The sequence below is a fragment of the Bombina bombina genome, chromosome 4, assembly GCF_027579735.1.
Source record: "Bombina bombina isolate aBomBom1 chromosome 4, aBomBom1.pri, whole genome shotgun sequence".
Taxonomy (NCBI): Eukaryota; Metazoa; Chordata; class Amphibia; order Anura; family Bombinatoridae; genus Bombina; species Bombina bombina.
In genome coordinates, this window is record NC_069502.1 from 127556824 (window position 1) to 127573871 (window position 17048).

The window sequence follows — 17048 nt, forward strand, 5'->3', positions numbered from 1 at the left end:
CTTCTATTATCTAATTTGCTCCATTCTCTTGATATCACTTGCTGAAAAGCATATCTAGATATGCTCAGTAGCTGCTGATTGGTTGCTGCACATAGAGGCCTTGTGTGATTGGCTCACACATGTGCATTGCTATTTCTTCAACAAAGAATATCTAAAGAATTGAGCAAATTAGATAATAGAAGTAAATTGGAAAGTTGTTTAAAACGGCATGCCCTATCTGAATCTTGAAAGTTTAATTTTTGGCATTATAATTTATGTATATTATTTTAGAAAATAAAATGGTCCCAATAAGTCTGGTGATTTAGCAAAACACACTATACTGAAATAAAAACATATGTCAGGCAATTATGGGTGTGAAACAGTTATGGGTTAATCATTTTGTGTAAAAAAAAAATAAAGTCACAAAAGAGAGTTAAATAGCATTGTTCTAAAAAAAAAACCAAATGTTGAATTGCACACAAATACTTTTTTTTTACTAAAACAACCAAAAGCTAACTAAATGCACAGAAGGTGAAATATTCAACAGTACATCCAAGTGCACCCTGTGCCAAGAACAAGATGGCCGACTTCAACAGCACACTTAGCTCTTGAGGTGCTGGAGATGGAACAAATCCTTGACCTCATGCTATAAGTGCAAGTTTAAAGCAAATGAATGCTACAGATTGTGTTTTTCTCCTCAATGGCTGGCCGGCCAACCCTTTTATTGCTGTGTGTTTGCTTAGGCTTGGCTCATTTCAATATTCACATCCATGCATGGCCAGAGAACAAATGTAGCACAGGCCGAGCCCTGAGCATGAGCCAGACAGAAGCTCTCCTGCTAGTTTCCTTACCCATATATGTGACTCAATGCTGTAACCATGAACAATGTTAATAGGATATCTAGGCTGTCTGATTTACCATCTAGAATAAGATTTCACTCATGAAGGAGCACAGCTGTCACTATGGCATCTGCAATTGTTTTACTAAAAAAAATAAAAAACGCTGGTATTGAGACATCCTTGAAAAGCTAATTGGCAATGCTGCTTAAAACCTTTTTCTCTCTTGAATTTGTAATAAAAGCTCTGGACTTTGAAAAAGCATTCGATAAAATATTATGGGACCATTTATTTACCACCCTGAGACAATTTGGCATACGGGGACCCTATTTGAGAGCTATTGAGACCATATACAACACTCCCCAAGCGGCGATCCTGATAAACGGGAAGCCATCAAAGACATTCTCTCTCAGGAGGGGCACGAGGCAGGGGTGCCCTCTTTCGCCCCTCCTGTTTGACCTCGCATTGGAGCCCCTAGCGATTAGGATTAGGAAGGAGACGGCAGGGCTGAGTATAGGCAGGGAAACAATACACCTGTCACTCTTTGCAGACGACATGATACTCTACACAAGAGACCCCAGGGAAAACATCCCTAAAGTAATGAGGGTGATAGCGGAGTTCAGTGATATTTCAGGATACAGGATAAATAAAGATAAGTCTGAACTACTATGGCTACAGAATAATGACCCTAACGTACCATTAGAAGATAACTTTAAAGTGATCTCACACACATTTAAATATCTAGGTATCAATCTGACTAGAAATCCCACCCAATGGTACGCAGTCAATTTTAAACCACTGTTGCAAAATCTAAAACAAAAACTTTTGACCTGGGCTTCACTACCCCTGACCTTATCGGGGAGAGTGGGGCTTATTAAAATGATCCTGTTCCCTAAGCTCCTCTATACCCTGCAGATGCTCCCTGAGCTGCTGCATAAAAAAGACCTTGGGACACTAAATAGGGACATTCTATATTTCATCTGGAAGGGGAAAAAACACAGACTCAGTTATCAGAAAATGACTTGTCAACCAGAGAGTGGAGGCTTTGGACTTCCCAACATCGAATATTATAACTGGGCAGCCTTAACAAAGTATGTGATGGACTGGTTGGTGGACGGGGGGCACTTTACCAATTATACACTAGAATCAGAAATCATCAAACCATGGTCATTAAAAATGCTCCCACACATGAATAGAGCTCAGGCAGACCCCATACTGGGAGGGGCGGGTATTTTCCGTCACCCAATAAGAGCATGGTGGAAATTATGCAGAACACTGGGGGTCTCACACAATCACACAACCTTTCTGCCCCTCAGGGGTAATCCAGACTTTCCCGCAGGATTCACCACAAAACCATTTAAGCAATGGGAGGAATGGGGGGTTAAGAGTCTAAAGCAAATACTATCAGACGATGGGTCCACAGTCCGCCCATTCATCGAACTACAGAGAGACTATGGTATACCTAACTCGCACCATTTTGCTTACCTACAAGTCAAACATTACGTGCAAAATCTCTTGAGAACGGGAAACATGTTAGAAACTGACTGTGACATTTACAAACTCTTGAAGTTGATGAAGGGAGGGATGACCTCTATCTCACATACCTATAACACTCTCCAGTCTAAGCCCAATAAATCAAATATTGAACAGCTGAGAACCGCCTGGGAAAACAGGATAGGCCACAACATTGCAGACGAATATGTAGAGCAAAGCTTTGTAAAGGTGAGGAAGGCTTCTCTCTCAAACGAAATCAGGGAATCTCACACTAAACTCGTTCACAACGCATACATAACACCCAAAATGTTCCATAAGTGGAAGACAGATGCAATGGGAATATGCCCGAAATGCTCGAACCCCAACCCAGATATACTACACATGATATGGAACTGTCCGCAGTTAACAAAATTTTGGGCCATGGCACAGAGGTGGTTGGAAAAGTGTACAGGGGACAAAATCCAGTTGTCAGACGAAATGGTGATTTTCCTACATGCTCAGACAAAGACCAGCCAACACACAGAGTTCATACACAACGTTATATTACACGCAAGAAAACTCATCCTAAAGCAATGGATGATGCAGGCACCCCCAACCTTCACACAGCTCAAGGAAATAGTAAGAAAGCAAATGATTTATGAACAACTTGACACTCAGGGGGACATCACACGCAGAACGAAAAAATTTATAACTAAGTGGGAAACATTTATTTACACGCTAGACCTAGCGCATCAGAAACAGATTATTTACCCATTCAAAGATGCTGAGTTTATATTGAACGCCCAACTACACGGGAAATGGAACTTATTTACGTAACGGCTCGGACAGGACAACAATTGCCAGATATGTTACAGGGCTCAGGGTATTGGGAACCCTGGGGTGGCGCCTGGGGTCAAGACAGAGATTAGGTAAGCTCTGGGAGAGGAGAGGATAATTGATTCATTTGACACATGCATGTTGCATTATACCGGTATGTTTACGTTACAGAATTCAATAGATATGTGTCTTCTACTGTTTCCTTCAGTAAGGGAGATGAACTGGAAAGTAGGAGAAGGGGCTATGTTATGAAGGAGGGTGGAAAGGTGGAAAATTAAAATCAATGGTGCCACTGCAGTGATTTTGTTTGACAAATATTGCACTCAGTTTGATATGTTATGTAATTCACATCGTTGTTACTGTATGTGGTACTGGAAAAATAAAGTATATAAAAAAAAAAAAAAGCTCTGGACTTTTTTTTTAATGAGCCTGGAAAAGGCTGAGACATGAGTGCCTTTATCCAATGCTTTGTTTAAAAGCAGACAATTCTTCCAAAAAAATAAGCCTTTAACCAAAACCTATAATATTTTAATGTGCGAGTTTGCCTAACTTTAGCTGTCATATATATGCTGTAACATATCTGGAAGGAGATGAATACCCTGCAGCTTCAGAAAGGGTTAGCCACAGGCAGTGTCAGCAGCTGAGTTCAGCAAAACGAGTCTTTTCCACATAGCTGGGTATTGCTGTGATTATGTTAACCAAATCGCACCTGTAGTTTTATACAAAGTAAATTTAAGTAACAATATTCATCGAGCAGACCTGTTGGCCACGTCATTGCTAGACGTATTGTTTTCTTGCATATAGAACATTCTGTTACCGTGAGGTAAATTCATTTTATTCCTTTCTATAATTCGTTTTCAGTCCAAGCCAGATACCTCCCTTGTAAACAATGAATTTCTATTATATCCAACAGCACAGAGGTGGAGAAGTCACATTTCATTGTGTTTGACAGGCAGCCACTTTTTTTTTTTACTTTTTGTGAAAATATGAAATTAGATGGATGACATTTCTGGAGTATTGCATAAGTTTTCATCTGCAGCATTTTCAATTTGGAAAGCATCTTATGTGAGGTTTATGAGAGGGATTGTTAACTAAACAAAAAATAATCCTTTATAGTAAATAAAGCCCTTAAAGGGATATTATACTGTTAAATTGTATTCCCCTGTGTTCCTAATTATCCATTTATCTACTAAAATGCATGAAAGGGACATGAAACCCAAAAATGTTCTTGATTATTTTCTTGACTTAGACAAAGCATACATTTTTTTAAAAAAGTTTCCAATTTACTTCTATTATCAATTTTGATTCATTCTCATGTTATTCTTTGTTGAAGGGATATCTAGATAGGTATTGTGCACATGTCTGAAGCATTGCATGGCAGGAAAAAGTGATGTCATCTAGTGCTTTGCTAATGTATAACATTCTTGCAAACCTCCTGTCATAGTGCCTGATGATCAAACGCTTTATGCTCAAGTGATGAATTCTAAAATGATCCTCCAGCACTGCAAGATGTGTAGTGAAATTTTTAAAAGGCAGATTTTGCTATAATTCTTCTAAGGGGCGTTCCCTTCACTTCTGAATGTGAAAGAGAGACAAGTTCAGAGCAATAAAGCATTGCATGACATGACATGAGAGTACTGCTACATTTACATTTTGTGCTTTGTATTTTATATTACTTTACACTTCAGATTCAGTTTTATTACATCTAACATTCCCTAGTTTGGACAGAAATTATAGTGCAGACTTCACAGGGGCTGAATATTCTAAGAAAAGGGGCAGAACCTGGAAGCCCCAAAAAGATGAGAGAAGCCTTCCATAGACAGTAATGGAGCTCTCTGGGCTACCAACAACTGAAACTCTTAAAATATACAGAACCAAGTTTTATCAACAACTGAAACTCCTGCAAACCCAGTTTAGGTAAACAGTTTCAGCATCTTTACCATCCAGTAGTTATCTTCATCTACAATTTCTATCTACAAGTTTCAACTACAGTGGAAAAATTATTTTATTCACATAAAGGCTTGTCTGTTTCAACCAATCAGACACCTGGAAAAATTATTTCATGCAAACTGTGAGTAATTTCATTTCCAACTAAAAGTCACATCTAAAGTCACATCAAAAGATACTTGCAATTCATCAGATGAACATTTATTTCCACCTCCTACGTTACATATAGAACCAAGTTTTATCAACAACTGAAACTCCTGCAAACCCAGTTTAGGTAAACAGTTTCAGCATCTTTACCATCCAGTAGTTGTTATCTTCATCTACAATTTCGATCTACAAGTTTTAACTACAGCGAAAAATTATTTTATTCACATAAAGGCTTGTCTGTTTCAACCAATCAGACACCTGGAAAAATTATTTCAAGCAAACTGTGAGTAATTTCATTTCCAACTAAAAGTCACATTTAAAGTCACATCAAAAGATACTTGCAATTCATCAGATGAACATTTATTTCCACCTCCTACGTTAATTATTTTAACTTAATCTGTTTTTATCATATGCTTTGAACACTATAGCATGAATTTATTGTGAATTTATTGTCAATTTTAACTTGTGATTAAGGAATTTTAATATATAATATACGCAAGGTAATAGAGCTCTTTACCACTTATTATCCTATCAGAATATATTATCTAGTCCAATATTGTTTTGTATGGCAACAATTAAATATTTTGTTTTTTAACCTCTTGTAGTCATATTTTCACTATTTTTCACCCAATTTTCACCTATTTGTTTACCTTATCACAGCGCAATATATATTATGATTGAATTTTGAAACCAATACGAGAAGCTCATTTAAAGGTCACGGTAACATATATTATTTATGTATTGAAATACACACAGCTCCCCTCACTTGTTTTTTACCCCATCAAGCTCTCTGGGCTACAAAATGGAAGAGAGAAGGTAACTGGACAAGACCATGGGCAGATATAAAAGCTCAGTTTGCATCAATTACAAATTAAACTGAAATGTTTTCACTACAATTTAACTTGCCTTTGTCTATATTTTAGTATATAATACGTTTATGTTAGTTTAAATTAGTGTATTGTAAATTTTGAGCAAGCTTCAGCTGCAAACAGCTGGGGAGATAAATCAGTGAGACCAGCTTGTTAAAATTGCTTACATCAGTTCACAAGAACCGCAAGAGAACTTTTCTTTTCAGCCCAGGGAACTGCCCTGCCCCTCCCACTTTCTGAAACCGTCAGTTCTAGTTTACAAAGGAGCAAATACAAAGTGCAATGTAATTTGTAAAAAATACACAGAAATGTACAAAGTATCATCATAATTTGTTAAAGTAACAAAGACACTTTCAAAACATAATGCCATTTGTAAAATCACTGCTGGATCTAAATCTAAATGTATTAAAATAGAAAATAGAAAGTGCACAGCAAATGCAAAAATATTGAAAGGACCCACTCTGAAATCTAAAGTGATATAAAATAGAAATAAAGTGTAAGTGTAACAAAACTCTCATATCATGCAGCGCTATATTGCACTGGGCTTGTCTCTCCTTCACATACAGAGATGAGAGAGATCTCACAGTGTTGCAGAGTTCTGTCTTTTTTTCCTTTGAGCATTCAGTGAGTGCAGCTGTTGTAAACTCTGCACTACAATTTGTCTCCAAGCAGGAGAATCCTTTGATAATCAGGACCATATAGTGCTGCAGACACGTGCATGCTCCTGAGCTTACATCTCTATTTTTCAACAAAGGATATCAAGAAAACAAAAAATGATAATAGAAGTACATTAGAAAGTTTGCTCTGATCTGATTCATGAACGAAAAGTTTTGGGTTTCATGTCCTTTAAACTGTTTACAAATAGCTTATAATGCTTATCAGCTACTTGACTGAGTACATTGTGTCCCTTTAGCGGTTTCCAAAGAACCCTGAAAATGATGTTTCAGGCTTAGCCCATTTGAATAGCCAAATACTCTAAAACAATGGAATGTGGTTTTAAAAAGCAAAAACAGCTATTTCAAATAGAAAAATAGAAGTAATTTCCCATACATTTAACACTCTGCAGCTGGTATAACAAATGATTGGAAACACAACAATGGGAAAACAAATTAGCAGTGCACTGTACCTTTTAATATTTTAAAATACAATACAAATTTTGAAACTGATGTAGGTATTTGAGACATACCCTCTTCTTTGCAAAGTTTTTAAAGATGTGTTTGTACATATTGTGACAAGCTGAAAGGCATTATAAAAATGAAATCCGTACAAAATGAGGTCTCCGTTTACGTCACAGCTCGTGGTTAATCAGTTCTTGGAAAAACTAGTAGAATCATTTAAAATATTACAACCTTAACAAACCTATTAATCATTAAAAATATGTAACATATTCATCACCTATTGATAATGGCACTACCCTAGTATTCAGAAATTAGCCTCCACTTCTTTGAATGTTCCCAAACTTTTAATTGGGCAATCTTATTGGACCACAATCATTATATAATAAAGTGTTAGTGAGTCTTCACTTCCTGCAAAATGCTATAGAAGTTCACTCTCACAAAAGGGTTTTTCACATTAAGAACAGTGACATTCTTGAGCTCACTGCTTGTGGAGACCTCTTACAACCTCACCTACGATACTATTAAAGGGTCACTAAAGTCAAAATGAAAGTTCCATGATTCAGATAATATACGTCCATTATAAAAACGTGCACATTCTTTTTTTGTTCACTCTTTCTGAGGCTCCAGCTCCTACTGAGCATGTGCACAGTATATATGTGCATGCATTTTGTGATTGGCTGATGGCTGTCAAGTGATACTGGGGAGGAAAAATTGTATTAACTTTGAAATTTGCCAGAAAATATTCTACTGCTAATTTTTAAATTCAAAGCAAATGCTATTGCATTGTCTATTTATTGTGTATTTGTCAATTATTCAATTCTACTGTTTTTTAGTGGTACTTAACTATTATGATATTATGAGAATATAACATCTGTGATTTCTGTTTACTCAAGACAAATGTATCACTAGGCAAGATAGGCAGATGTATTAGTGTCCCCATTTAAAGACACAACCCTCTCTGGCTGTATATGTGGTAAAATCTGCTCAAATCTCTCTATAATGTATATTCCAAACATGGATGTCCAGTGTAACCAAATAAGGCAGCGGGGGTAATAGACACCACTGCCCTATTACTCTAGATCAGGGGTGGGGAATTACCGGCCCTCCAGATATTATGGACTACATCTCCCATGATGCTTTGCCTGCATTATGGCTTCAACAGCCAGAGCCAATGTAGTTTATTATGGGAGATGTAGTCCATAATATCTGGAGGGCCGATAGTTGCCCACCCCCTGATCTAGATTATGGTAAAGAGGGTGATGTTGTGCATTGAAGGAGTTTCATTCTTGCTAATTTTCTATATAATTTGTTCAAGTAAAATAGGAAAAAGTTAACTTAAATGAATGAAAACACAAATGTTTCCTAGTAGTTTGTAGCATAATTCTGTTCAGAATGTCAATTTTATGGCCCTGGACACATCAAAAAGCAAGATTAGAAAATCCAATTAACCCTTCTTTTTTTCTCTCTAAAAATATTTGATCTCAAAGAATAAACCAGATGGGATATATAATATTAGCCTGTTTTTTTTTTCTGTGCTGTCTTTGCTCACAAATCACTGCACTGATAACTGCAGATTAATTATAACTTCAAGCCTAACAAATCCCATCAGAAAGGTTTACTGTATCCCTGCAGAGTAATATAAAGTTATAGAAACCATTGCGCCATGGGATACTGTGTAAAAAGACCCTAATTGGGCAAGCTTTTAACTCCTTTTAAGCCACTCAAAGGACCTTGAAGAATCGATGGGAGATCATATGAATGAATATATACTGGAACTCTGGGTATTTTATTAACTTAATAAAATGCAGCAGTTTTCTGATTTCTCAAAGGAAGCACTGCATCTGGATAAGATGTTCATGAAAACAAAAAAATATGTCAAGTAAACCAATCCTCTGTAACTATTTAGTGTCTGAAATTAACTTCAATCTGTGTTTGCTGCAGAAAACAAAAAGCTTGACTTCTCTTGTATGATAGAGATAATAGTCTTAAATATCCATCAAACTTAAAAGGACAGTCCAGTCAAAATTAAACTTGCATGATTCAGATAGGGCATGCAATTTTAAACAACGCTCCAATTCACTTTTATCATCAAATTAGCTTTGTTCTTTTGGTATTTTTTGCTGAAAGCTAAACCTAGGCAGGCTCATATGCTAATTTCTAAGCTCTTGAAGGCCGCCTCTTTTCTCAATGCATTTGACAGTTTTTCACAGCTAGAGGGCATTAGATCATGTGTGCCATATAGATAACATCGTGCTCACACCAGTGGAGTAGTTACTTATGAGAGGGCACTGATTGGCTAAAATGCAAGTCTGCTAAAAGAACTGAAATATGGGGGCAGTCTGCAGAGGCTTAGATACAAGGTAATCACAGAGGTAAAAAGTATATTAACATAACTGTGTTAATTATGCAAAACTGGGGAATGGGTAATAAAGGGATTATCTATTTTTTTAAACAATAACAATTCTGGAGTAGACTGTCCCTTTAAGAATTCACCAATTATCTAAACATTAATTTTTTTAGTATAAAATATCAGACAGGTGCCCTGACTATGAACACACAGTAACAGAATGCTCAACATAGAGGCAGGGAATTCAGCACGTCTTTAAAGTTATTTCATATCATATTTATTTCTCCAAAAGGAGTTTCTTATGACATGTCTCAAATGGAGGAAGTCCTAGATTCTTCTAATACACAATGTTCACACAAATGATTACAGTGAATAGTACTATGTGAATAGCACACCAACAATAAATCTCACAATATAAAATCATACATGCAGAGCCGCATATGTTTAAGGGGCTGACAACTCCACGGCCATCCACAAGCACCACCTGTAGGAGGATAATGCTTGGGCGGGTACAGTAAGCAGGATCTATGTCCCTCCTTATATACCATGCAGTGCCAGAGTATAAATAGAACATATTCTGCTATGAGAAGAACATTGGAATGTGAAATATTCATATTTTTATGTCAGTTTAACACACTTGAGAATATGCAATCAGATTTGCTTGTTAATAGGGGGTTAGTTTATTTTAACCCTTTTTTTGCTTGAATGACTTCCATGGGGAAATACGTTAACGTGATTGCAATATTCTAACTACAGTTTTTGCGTGCATCGGGTTAGTGCGCAAGCAAAAACTTTTTACATTCTACTTGTTATACGAGCGCTACCCAAAAAGCTTACTTCTAGGTGAATTAGCGTGCGAGCGGGAGCGTTAAATAACGCTCCACTTGTAATCTGACCCTTAGAGGCCGAATTATGAAAGGTCTTGCGGACCTGATCTGACAATGCGGATCAAGTCCGCAAGACCTCGCTGAATGCGGAGAGCAATACGCTCTCCGTATTCAGCATTGCACCAGCAGCTCACAAGAGCTGCTGGTGCAACGCCGCCCCCTGCTGATTTGTGGCCAATCGGCCGCCAGCAGGGGGTGTCAATCAACCCAATCGTACTCGATCGGGTTGAATTGCGGGGATTCCTGTCCGCCTCATCAGAGCAAGCGGACAGGGTTATGAAGCAGCGGTCTTTAGACCGCTGCTTCATAACTGCTGTTCTGGCGAGTCTGAAGACTCGCCAGAAACCGGGCCCTTCAAGCTCCATACAGAGCTTGATAAATGGGCCTCTTAGCGTTTAATGTCTTTTTAAAGTGGAAGTCACCACAAAATCATTAGGTTGTATCTGCATAAAAATACATTACAATGAACAGCAAATTAAGGGCATAGAAAATAGCTAGTGTAATGAATAATCAGTTTTATTGTTGTTAAAAGCAACCCAAATTATTTTGTGGCGATAACTTGAGTAAAAACGAAACACTTTATAAAATCTATATATAACAGATTAACAAGACTGGTAATTATAATAACTAAAGGTTTTGATTTTACCTTTCAACGTGGTCAACATTGCCGGCTACTCCAAGACCTCCGATGGTGTAAATTTTTCCATCATATACAAGACTGTTGTGTCGACATCTTGGTACAATCATCCTTGACACTAGATTCCAGTTGTCAAGTAAAGACATATAGCACCAGACATCTGCAAGCGTAACACCTGATTCCATTCCACCTATAACCAGGAAAGCGAAGTCAATATACAAAGCAATGCTATGGCAACATTCTAAAATTGACATTAAAAAAAATGCAAATGGTTTATGAAATCTTTATTTCAAGAGCCTCGTTGTCCATAGTACAAATTTAAGTGTAGCAAGTAGGTACCTTAATAATTTCAATATTTAGAATTCCAAAATAGTTTTGAAGGGGAAAAAAAATAAATTTTTTAGACAATGTTAATATACTGGTTAGTTAGGTTTCTTGACAAAAGTTAGGTTTCTTGACAAAATGGATAACCTTTAAAGTACTAGAATGTCCTTGGATCCTAATCTATCATAAAATGAAATGTTTTACCCCTCCTCTGGGATACCTTACCATATTTATAGCATAATAATAGACTATCCCATTCAATTAAATTTGTCCAAGTGAAGCTGCAGTGTGTATATATAACCTTGTTTCAGCACATCTTTATTAGTAATGTGTTTTCTCTCATTTTAAAGAACAATTTTATCACACTCTCAACATAGGTTTATAACATTTGATTTTTGTCAAGGTTTTGGCTACATAAATACATTTTTTGTATAATTATTTTGCTGATTTCCCCCCAGAAAACAGATAAAACATGTCATTAAGGGTCATTTCAGTAGATGTAGCCAAATAATATCTTTTATTTACATGATTCTTTAAGTCTGATAAAATGTCACACAAGAGATATTTGCAGGATCAAGGTTTTTCCTGACCAAAGCTTTAAGTATGCAACCTAATACAAGGTTCATCAATTTAAAATGCTAACCGGAATTTCAGATAAAAAACTTGCCCAAAGTACTGGAGAATTGTTAGCATTTTTGCTATTACTTTGTTTAAACAGAAAAAGAGATTTTTTTTTTTTAATCTATAAATTTTTAAAGAGGACATCTCAAGGTATTGATCTAGGCCCAGTTTGGTATATTTGAAGCCACCATTTTCCCGCCAAATATGATCATATACATTTTCTTTTTACTTTTTGCACACTTTGCGTTTCTCCCTGAAATTATTTACACTAAACTACTGACTTCATAAGACAAATAGCTGTAAAAGCTTCTCTGGGATCCTCTTTTTTCAGAAATAGCAGACATGCATGACTGTGTGACGTTGTACCTACGTCCATCTTGTGCAAGGGGTTAAGTGTAGAAGAATTGCATAATCACCAAATGTATAATAAAAAGACAATGCTATAACACTTAGGGGGATATGTATCAAGCCTTCAACCGCAAATACGCCAGAATTCTGCAGCGTAATTGTTGCGAGCTTGATCCGACCTAGTTATCAAAGCCTACAGACCGGCAAATGTTGAAATTTGTGACGTAACATACAATCCGCTGGTCTCAATCCGATGCAGATTGATGCTTACGTCATTACAGATGTTCTGAATACACATTCGGCTCTATTTGACACCTTTTCCCCTTTATAAAATTTCTAACAGGTACGCTCGCGGCTATTCCGGCCCAGCGTACCTGGTTTTCAATCTGCCACCCTGGAGGCGGCGGATGATATAGAAATCAATGGGAGTCTGAAAGCAGTAAAAGCTTATGTTCAATGCTGCCAGATATCCCATTGATTTCTATGGATGAAAACAAGTTACGTTTACACCTAACACCCTAACATAAACCCCGTGTCTAAACACCACTAATCTGCTGCCCCCAATAACGCCGCAACCTAAATAAAATTATTAACCCCTATCCCGCCACTCCCGGACCCTGCCGCAACCTAAAAAAAACGTATTACCCCTACCCCGCCGCTCCCCGACATCGCTGCAACCTAAATAAAGTTATTAACCCCTATCCCGCCGCCACTAAATAAATGTATTAACCCCTAAACCTCTGGCCTCCCATATCACTACCACTAACTAAACCTATTAACCCCTAAACCGCTAGCCCCCCCACATCGCCATAAACTAAATTAAGCTATTAACCCCTAAACCTAACAAGCCGCTAACTTTAAATTAAAATTACAACATCCCTATCTAATAATAAATTTAAACTTACCTGTAAAATTAAAATACATTATTTTTAAACTATTAATTAACCTACCCTAACTATTATATATATATATACTATTTAACCTTATTAAAAATTACTAAATTACCACAAAAAAAAACGCTAAGTTACAAAAAATAAAAAACACTAAATTACGGCAAAAAGCCAACACATTATCAAAAATAAAAAAGAATTACACCAAATCTAATAGCCCTATCAAAAAAAACAAAAAACAAAATAAAAAAACCCTAGCCTACAATAAACTAGGCTAAAAAAAGGGTCTTTTGTGGGATATTGCCCCAAAGAAATCAGCTCTTTTAACTGTAAAACAAATTCATACACCCCCCAACAGTAAAACCCACAACCCAACCAACCAACCCCCCCAAATAAAAACCCTATCTAAAACTTAAGCTCCCCATTGCCCTGAAAAGGGCATTTGTATGGGCATTGCCCTTAAAAGGGCATTTAGCTCTTTTACCTGCCCAGACCCTATTCTAAAAATAAAACCCACCCAAAAAACCCTTAAATAAACCTAACACTAACCCCCGATGATCCACTTACAGTTATTAAAGTCCCGCTTGAAGGATCCATCCAGTTGGCAAGAAGTCTTCATCCGGGTGTCAAGTTAGTGGCTTGTTAGGTTTAGGGGTTAATAGCTTAATTTAGTTTATGTCGATGTGGGGGGCTGGCGGTTTAGGTGTTAATAGTTTTAGTTAGTGGTAGTGATGTGGGAGGCCAGAGGTTTAGGGGTTAATACATTTATTTAGTGGCGGTGGGGTCCGGGAGAGGCGGGATGGGGTTAATAACTTTATTTAGGTTGCAGCGGGGTCCGGGATCGACGGGATAGGGGTTAATAACTTTATTTAGGTGGTGGCGGGGTCCATGAGTGGTGGGATAGAGGTTAATAACTTTATTTAGGTGGCGGAAAGGTCTGGGAGCAGCGGGATAGGGGTTAAACATTTTAGTATAGTGGCGGCGTTTAGTGACAGGGTATAAATAAAGTTGGTAAAAAGCTGAATAGACGCGAGATCGATGACTGCTAGTTAACAACAGTCCGATGCTCATCACCCCGTACTTGGTGCGCATCTTTTTGCCAGCTTTTTTTATAAATATGAAGAGCGTATTGGATACGGCCGCGATGCCGCTGAATGCAACAAAGTTGGCGGCTTGATATATATCCCCCTTAGTATGAATTTTAAATTAGTAGTAGATTTTTTTCTCACATATTTCAGTTAGTTCAGTTTTCCTTCCCCTCCACCATGTGACAGTCATAAACCAATCACAATTGGCTTGTGCCTCGGAAAGTGTACATATAAAAGGTGAAAGTGAAATGGAATCTTTTTTTAATAATGTAATCTATCTGAATAATAAATTTGACTTTACTTTAAGAACTGAATATGACAGTGTTTACCACATCAGTCTTTATTAACCTATTACCTAACCAGCTGCAAAAGGGGACATAAATACATTAACTGAAATGCAAATGGTTGAAGTCCTGAATGGCAGATAAGGGACAATAAACTAAAAAAAAATATTTTCCGTAAACCATTGAATTATTTTTCTTTATTTTTTTGTTGTAATTTAATTCTGAAAATTGTGATTTTTATACTGCTCCCTAGAATGTATCCTTCAGATCCCAGAGCCTCATCCCTGTAAAATGCTGCACAGGTATTGCATGTCTATTGTCCAGTGCAGAAACTCATTTAGATATGTTGATAATTGCCAACATCATAAAAAAGATAAACAGCGTGGATCTCATACCCATCACACATTTTATAAAATTGTCACAGGTTGGGAGCTTGTTCCTCCCACTTCTTTTTATACTCTTTTTTTATTATTATTAAAAAAAACTAAGACTTCTATAGATCTGCCCAGAAACAACTTAAACCCATAGACATCCCCAATTCACCCTGAACTAGTCCAGTCTCTGCCCCCCAGTTCATCCAGAGTTCTCTGTTCTTATTAACTGTTAGGAGGTATGCTTATCCCAAGGATAGACTGTATTTTGAGGCTAGACTGTGCTTTTATGTTAGAAATGATTTGTTTTTCCCCCCTTATGAATGTCAAAAATGGAATAAAAGAAACAACCTCATATAGCAACCAGCAATGAAGTTAAAGGAATATACTAATGCAATAATACATTGTTCTAATTAGTTAGAGCATGTCATTTATGCATTAATGGCCCCTACATACTATGGGTTAGACAAGTGGCGTGCTATTTAACACTTGCTTGAGCGTAAACTCGGGTAGTGTGCATATTACAGGTTGAAAGTAAAAAGGACTTATCACAACCACGTTAACTCATTCTCCCCATAGACTTCAATAGAGAGCGCAGAAGAAAAAACCTAACACATATCGCTCATGCGCTAACTGACAGGAGTTATTAGAAAAAAACTACATTCCAATGTTTTTCACATACAGAAAAATGTAATTGTTATTGTAAATATATATTCCTATATATATATATATATATATATATATATATATATATATATATATTTATATCTGTTTATACCTATAACTGTATATACCGGTATATATATTCTTATAGAAATATAGGTATAGATATCTGTTTTACATTAACATTATCAGATATATATAGAAATATATATTTAATAATAAAAAATATTGTTTTGTATGAAGAGAACTTAAGACTGTAAAATACAAGTTGCGTACTTTGGGTTTTATGCTTTTAGTAATCTTAAAGCATGTTCTTGAAAAATTAAATATAAAATATTAAAAATTATTATTATTAAAGGGACACTGAACCCAAATTTTTTTTCGTGATTCATATAGAGCATGCAATTTTAAAGATTTTTTTAATTTACTCCTATTATCAATTTTTCTTCATTCTCTTGCTTTCTTTATTTGAAGAAGAAGGCATCTAAGCTATTTTTTTGGTTCAGAACCATGGAAAGCACTTGTTTATTGGTAGGTGAATTTACCCACCAATCAGCAAGAACAACACAGTATGTTCACCAAAAATAGGCCGGCATCTAAACTTACATTCTTGCATTTCAAATAAAGATACCAAGAGAATGAAAAGAATTTGATAATAGGAGTAAATTAGAAAGTTGCTTAAAATGACATGCTCTATCTGAATCACGATAGAAAAAAATTGGGTTCAGTGTCCCTTTAAAAATGATTATAGATACTGTAAAAAAATATCCTATGAATTATTTGGATTTTTTTACAGTATCTATAATAATCCTAATAATTATTATTAATATTTTTAATATTTCAAGAAGGCGCTTTAAGAATACTAATTCTTACTCATATTTTACATTCCTTTGTTTTTCACACACTTTCTCATATACCAAAATCTTTTTAAACCTTATACCTTTTTTATTAGTATTTACATTACTAATTTTTATAACATAGTGTTTAAATTAGTTTACTCGTAATCACATTTACTTTAAAACTGAAATACAAGCATTATTTCTGTAGTAGACAAAATGACGATATCACTCACGTGCAAACTTGTAATCTAGCCCTAAGTGTTTAATCCCGGCAAAGTAGTTAAACACATAACTAAAGCCTACTTTGAAGCCATAAACTATTGAAACGAATCAGGAGCAGCATACACATGTAGCAACCAATCAGCAGTCGTATCGTGTTGAGGAGCTGTAATTTGTTGTGGCTCCTGAGTGTGACTTAAAAGGACAACCTAGTCAAAATTAAACTTTTATGATTCAGATAGGGTATGCAATTTTAAACAACTTTCCAAACTACTTTTATCATCAAATTTGCTTTGCTCTCTTGGTATTCTTTGTTGAAAGCCA

At 36.2% G+C, this 17048-nt stretch overlaps 1 protein-coding gene across 1 annotated transcript in view; it reads right to left on the reverse strand.

Moving 5' to 3' along the window:
• The window catches only part of KLHL29 (kelch like family member 29), a 1611012-nt gene that overhangs the window by 159742 nt on the left and 1434222 nt on the right, over nt 1–17048 (reverse strand). The window contains exon 12 of the mRNA XM_053709637.1: nt 11087–11267. Coding sequence (XP_053565612.1) covers nt 11087–11267 — 181 coding nt within the window. The remainder of the gene's footprint in view (nt 1–11086; nt 11268–17048) is intronic.